The sequence below is a fragment of the Varroa jacobsoni genome, unplaced genomic scaffold, assembly GCF_002532875.2.
Source record: "Varroa jacobsoni isolate VJ856 unplaced genomic scaffold, vjacob_1.0 scaffold_1101, whole genome shotgun sequence".
NCBI classification, from domain to species: domain Eukaryota; kingdom Metazoa; phylum Arthropoda; class Arachnida; order Mesostigmata; family Varroidae; genus Varroa; species Varroa jacobsoni.
In genome coordinates, this window is record NW_019214003.1 from 82,490 (window position 1) to 88,489 (window position 6,000).

A 6,000-nucleotide genomic window follows, 5' to 3' on the forward strand; every position below is an offset into this window, starting at 1 on the left:
AAATAACACGTCTAAGATAAAAACAAATAGTTTGTCATACTAAGCGTCCATACACAGTTGATTCTAATGCGAAATTTCTGACAGTCGTTATCAATTTATTGCAGATGTTATACAAAGTGGTGAAGTTTTCAATAGATACCTCCGTTCTAGGAGGCAAATCCTGTGACCCAATGAAATAAGCTTTCAAAGTAACACTAACATGTAAATTATTAAAAATCAATTCAAAGTTAACAAAACTTACCACTTACCAGCACTAACGATGGTAATTAAATCTACTGGAAACGCTATTCGCGTACGCCACATGGTCTGGTCGCGTGATTCGCTTGAGAGTATGCAAGGCGCTGTATTATACAGAGGAAACAGTGCCAATGTAATCCGTACTGTATCAAACTGTCTAAGTTAGGTTTGTTTTTTGGCAAAATAATTGTTACTACTGTGTTACTACTGCTTAAAGGCTAATACGTTTATGAGATAAAAATTCTTAATGAATAGCGCCATATAATATGGGTCATAAAAAAAGAAGTCTGTTTCTTCTACGCTTACCATATACGAAGTCAATCAGCGTGAGGCACCAGAAATGGCACCATTTTGTAATATATTTATGGTATCTTTTTGATGTTCAAGATGCATCTGTGGACTCTTGAGGAACAAAAATCATGCATCCTGATATCGCCATGCAAAGAATATAAACGAAACAGTATCACCTTGGAAGAAATTGCATCGGTGCACACAGCTCATGGTCTAACCGTTGTATTTGGTGAGGTATGGAAGCACTGCTTTATAGAGAAATTAAGAAATACAATGTTCGACAAAAAGGTGAATTTCGTCCGAGATCTTTTGTGATAACAAATAACAACGTGTTGGAAGTAATGTAGTGGAAGCCAATAAAATGCAAGAGAGTTCGCACTGAGATTTGGAGTATGGAAGAATACCGAAATTATTGACTTCGCTTAAATTTATTAGATAAAAAAAAATCGGACAAATGAATAACGCGTGATTCTGGCGGAAAAACGTGTAAACATGTTTGGCTTTCTTCATTTTCACGTTATCTATTGTTTCTTCGAATTGTAACCTGTAGTGAAAAATGGACCTGTTACGGTAATCGCACGATCACAAGATGAACGCAGTGATTCAGCAGGACCTCACCCTAAAGTATACGCGTAGAGCTAGCTATAAGAGCTTCCGAATCGGGCCTACCGGCCTAGTGCAAGTGCTATCCACTGTGGTTTCTTGAGTCCTGATTCGTAGATTATGGCTGAAGTACTCAATAGTTGAAAAATATGATGAACGGGCGCCGCATTAAACAGCCAACATTAGCGAATAGAGATAAAGCATTGCTACTACTGTTCGACTTCACACCACAACAACTATACACAAACGAAGCTATAGCTAGAGGCAAAAGGAGTTTATCCTCAAAAACTATCATTTGCCATAAATATTTGAATAAATATCCCATAAAAACATCATCCTGTTAGTGATTTGAAATGGACAGACCAGTGCAAGGTATATTATGATACATTTTTATTATGACATATTTTTTTTTATGAATTTATTTATTCCTTCTCGCTAGAAATCATCACTTCTAGTGTTGAAGAACTTGTTGATTGGTGCCTCAATCCCCCTCTTTAGATCTCTCATTTGCTGTTACATGTAGGAGTAATCTGTCGGAATGACTTGTGAAGAATATGGTTGACGGCTCTTACAGCATTTGTCACGTGTGGTCTGGCATAATCATAAAGAAGCACAATTTAGCCTTGTCTATTGGGTGAGTTCTGTTAAGTAGCCTCGTTTACTCAATGTTGCTGGGTTTCTTTCAACAGATTCTTGTTGACAGCCTCGTTCTTCTCGAATATCATTTAGTATGTAAGATTCTTCCAACTTCTCTTTTCACCTGGAGCTTCATCTTTTGAGCCTGGACGTTATATACAATTCCATTCTCGGCGTAACTAAATTACGAAGGACATAGTGTAGAAGTAAGCAAATAATGAAAAGGTAGAAGGTATGAAGAAATGAAAAAAATTGAAAACCAATTGCGGAAGTACCAACTTAATGCTCTAGCGACTATTCAAATTTCACCGAACGCTCCAAAGAACACTAAGACTATACTCAGTTTGTCTATATCACTGATACATAATTGTACTACAAGCCAGCCTGAGAAATTCAGCTACATATGGAAAATTTCCAGCTAATTCGGCCCGGATAAATAATCGGATGTGCTGATTGCGCAACTAACAGTTACGATAGAATGTCACTATAGAACGATTTACAACCATTTTCAGAAACGTTCTACAACGTTAAATTCAACATATCGGTATGGGAGAAAAGCAATAGTATCAATGATTTCCTTACACGGTGGGACACAAATAGAGATTTCGTTTCGACTACAAACTTTCAATGTGGATCTCACTGCATTAAAGACGAACTATAGCAAAAATGCGCGCAGGGAGTACGCTATGTTTCACTTGAATAGCAAATCATGACTAGGCTTGTAATAATCAGTTTTTAACCAGCATCGCACAACGCTGTCGAAATGTCTGAGTCATTTACTCAGACGTCTTATTACAGGCGCACAGTAGCTGTTGCGCATTCCACATCAGAGATGAACGGGTCCGGCCGTTCAAGGGCGCGTCTCGCCTTCCGCTGTTCTAACAGTTAGGGTCGCAGATTCGGCCGTTTCGTTTGAGACTGCGTCTTGTCCGGATTGAATGAAACAGAGATTAAATGCTCCGCTTTAGCCTACTTTGTGTCAACGTCAGACGCTGTCAGATAAACCGAGAAGAAGAAGGGGTTGCTGTGTTGTTCGGTCCTAGTGTATTTCTGCGTGCACTCAAATATGCTCAGATTTACATAGCAGAGACTTTCTCAAAGGCCGAATGACCATCTGCAGTATTGTGTCTCGCATAATGTGTTAACGAGTACGGCGGCAAAGCTACTTATGGTTCCTTTTTTTAAGGGGCAAGAATATTTTATTGTATTCGACACAAAGCTGTAGGACGCTCAGTTGCTGCTGTCCGCCTCATTTAGCCGATAAAATAGAATAGATAAACGTTTAGATTATCACGAACGAGGACAGTATAAACGAAAAGGATATGGTAAACAAAGAACCCGGCGGTTTGTGATCTCACGGTAGACACGCACTAAAATGCTGTTGTTATCACAGCGGACCTTCTTTCAAAGCACGTCGACGCTGTGAAGGTTGCGCTTTTGCCGGGTCTATTGCGAAAACGAAATGCATTGCATCCATGACTTCGTTCATTTACGTCAATTCGCTAGGTATACTATTGTATTTGCCATTAGACAAGGAGACAGCAACAAGTTTCGACATCGGTTTAAATTTGCCGGCACAATCCAAGATGGCGACGCCCATATGAAATCTTTCCGTAGTTCAGTGTTCGATTTTTGACCCTGATTGTGTTTGCGCCAAGCCTTTGGCGGAGAAACTTCGAAAGCTGGCCGCGCAGGGGGAGACCTTGTCGTTCTGTATAGTGTAGTGCCGTAACGGTGTGTAGCAAGATGCTGTGCTCTGGTTCGACAGCTCCTTGAACGCCTCTGGCACAAATGGAGCTGCAATGGTGTTATCGACGACCAGGACTATCTAAGATGAGATTATACTATTGCATTGGTTGCTTCGCGGCAATAGCATTAGGTAGGTGATGCTTTCAGAGTATCTAACCACAACTTCATCAATAAGCTGGAGCCCTCAGACAGTTCCCAGGTAAAACATCTTTGGAAATCTACCTTTCTCTACAAGGCATTAATTAGCAATCAGTGTCTAGACAGTCAGCATTCTACTTGATACGTGACATTGATATGTGGTGGCCATTGAATTCTGTTTCGAATCGTTTGCAGTTTTCTTAAGCTATCAACATTTGGCCGATTCTCTACAGCTAATAGAGAATACCTCGCCAGCGCGCCAATCTATCCAAGACAATACGCAGAGTCGCCGCGTGAATAATGAGTAGGTTCTGTATTTTAGAAGAAACAGATATTCGTTTCTATTCACTGTCTTTGACTGTAGATAAATGAATCAAATATATATGCATATTTAAACAGGTATGCCGTCAGTAACAGATCGTTAAATCAGGTACGAATAAATAATAATAATAATTACTATTACTTATTTTATTATTATTATTATTGTTATTATTTTTAGGAGTATAAATAAAAATACGGATTAAAAATTACTATTATTAGCTAAAATAGAGTATATATTGGCGTTCGTTAGTTTTCTTTAACTTCTAATGTACCTAAACAGAATATTAATGCTTAGCTGGCTTAATCTCAGCGTTTCAGTTTCTGTGGCATCAACATTAACCGAAAATGACTTAGGCTTTCTTGAGTGGAAGGATGTCAAATGTACGTGACGTCTTGTAAAGATTTTTTTTTTACTAAAAAATTACGTTGAATTAATTTCGTAAACTATGAGGCTATTAAAGGAATTCAAAAAATATAATTGATATATACAGTTACTTACTTAATTATAAAATTATAACAAACAGTACCTAAGTAATCGGATTGCAAAAAAAAAATAGTTATGAATTAAGTGAACAACTTAAGCAAACAGAAACAAAGAAATATATATTTACGATATTTGTAGATGTTGTGTTCGTTGCTGAAATGATCGCATATCCGATACTGCAAAGTCATTACAAATGTATCATCTTTTAGCTTTTTTAGGGGAAAGAAGAACTTTAGAGCCTAAAGTAGTTGATATCCAGAGAAACTTTTAGCCCTTATTAAGTTAGTGTCTGGGGGTTTCTATGGCGTTCAAATTTACAATTAGTTTGAAAAAAATATATTCGACTTAATTATGTTATGTCTGCTATATCGAACATATTAATAAAAATTTTAAAGTGTCAACCTTTAGGTTTTTCTCATTTACCTTAAAAGACTAACATTCAACATAGCACTAATTAGCCACACGCTGGAATTGGGCTTGCAGTGTTCATCACGGAGAGCAAGAATCTCTAATAGTGTCTTTGGAGGAGCGTATTCATCAATTAGAAAATCGTATCCGCGAACTCGAGAAAAGTTCAGTGGCAAAATCGTACCCGAAAGTTCGTCATTTGCCGCTTAAAGCAAAAAAAAGGATCCTCGTTACAGGTAAATACAGTATCAGGCAATTTTAGATTAACGATAAAACAAATTATTTCCTTCGTAATTAGGCGTTTTGTGTTATTAATACTGCATCCATGGTAGGTACATTACTCAAGATCACAATAGTCTGAAATTTTATATACTACTATATTATTTATTACCGGTTTTATGTTAGAAATCGTTTACTCTATGATATTTACTTCGTTCTACATTCTATGCGAACTATACTAACCATCTTTGTTGACGACTCGTACTTTTCGAAACACATTGGTACCAATTCTTTAAGACCACTATGGTTCGCTAGTCAAGTAACCATCTATTAGCTGTTAAACAATTAACGGGTCTATTCAGTCAGCCATGGCGTAGCTGGTCAAGATTATCAAATGTCAAGTTTAACATGGAAACAATCGAAAATACAATAGCTATGCACGAGGCTTTTAGATAGCCCAATAAACCCTGTCTGGTTATCACAAACGGAAGTGCTTTCTTTCAAGGCTGTCGTTGCCTTGTTAGCTCGTGTAAGCCGCAATGTCTTCAATACGACAGGATTCCGTCCATGTATAATATAAGGCAGATTGCTATGTTGAACCTTTCGAACAACTAGAGCAAGGCGTCAGGCGAGGCAATTGTAAGGGCGGATTTTACAATAATGCCACAAATTAATGCTATTTTTTTGCCATAAAGGGACAACTAATTAGAAGCAATTTATACCGAAAAATATTGCCAAATTTTTACTATTATAATAAAAGGCACAAAGCACGAAATTATGAAAGTGTTGCATTTGCAGTCTTCCACAGATTGCTTAACTGAAATGTTGGCTGATTAATGAATTCAGTATTTCAAAAATACATAACGCTAAATGTTGACGATTTCTTTCGTGTGATTAGGCAAATTATGATTATA

The 6,000-nt window shown here is 37.4% G+C and overlaps 2 protein-coding genes and 1 long non-coding RNA gene across 12 annotated transcripts in view; 1 reads left to right on the forward strand and 2 right to left on the reverse strand.

The window, feature by feature from the left end:
- LOC111266590 (uncharacterized) overlaps positions 1-6,000 on the reverse strand; it is a 44,243-nt gene extending 38,243 nt beyond the window's left edge. For 8 of the 9 annotated variants that reach the window (XR_015313511.1, XR_015313513.1, XR_015313512.1 and 5 more), the window contains exons 1-3: positions 5,330-6,000; positions 4,587-4,635; positions 249-341 (exon numbers count right to left, since the gene is read on the reverse strand). Coding sequence is in view for 4 of the 9 variants with exons in the window: in XM_086970958.1 (XP_086827084.1) it covers positions 249-341; positions 4,587-4,635; positions 5,330-5,365 (178 nt within the window). In the remaining 5 variants the exon portion in view is untranslated. Of the gene's footprint in view, positions 1-248; positions 342-4,586; positions 4,636-4,882; positions 5,015-5,329 lie in introns of those variants that run through there. The other variant, XR_015313515.1, reaches the window with a different exon arrangement.
- On the reverse strand, positions 1,498-3,226 carry LOC111266593 (uncharacterized). The gene is made up of 2 exons (XR_002684170.2): positions 3,139-3,226; positions 1,498-1,946 (listed from the first exon to the last, which is right to left on the reverse strand). It is a non-coding gene; the product is annotated as an uncharacterized LOC111266593 (long non-coding RNA).
- Uxs (UDP-xylose synthase) overlaps positions 3,420-6,000 on the forward strand; it is a 5,815-nt gene continuing 3,234 nt past the window's right edge. For both annotated transcript variants that reach the window (XM_022844181.2, XM_022844182.2), the window contains exons 1-3: positions 3,420-3,646; positions 3,850-3,958; positions 4,943-5,103. In XM_022844181.2, the coding sequence (XP_022699916.1) occupies positions 3,559-3,646; positions 3,850-3,958; positions 4,943-5,103 (358 nt within the window). In that variant the 5' untranslated portion in view covers positions 3,420-3,558. The remainder of the gene's footprint in view (positions 3,647-3,849; positions 3,959-4,942; positions 5,104-6,000) is intronic.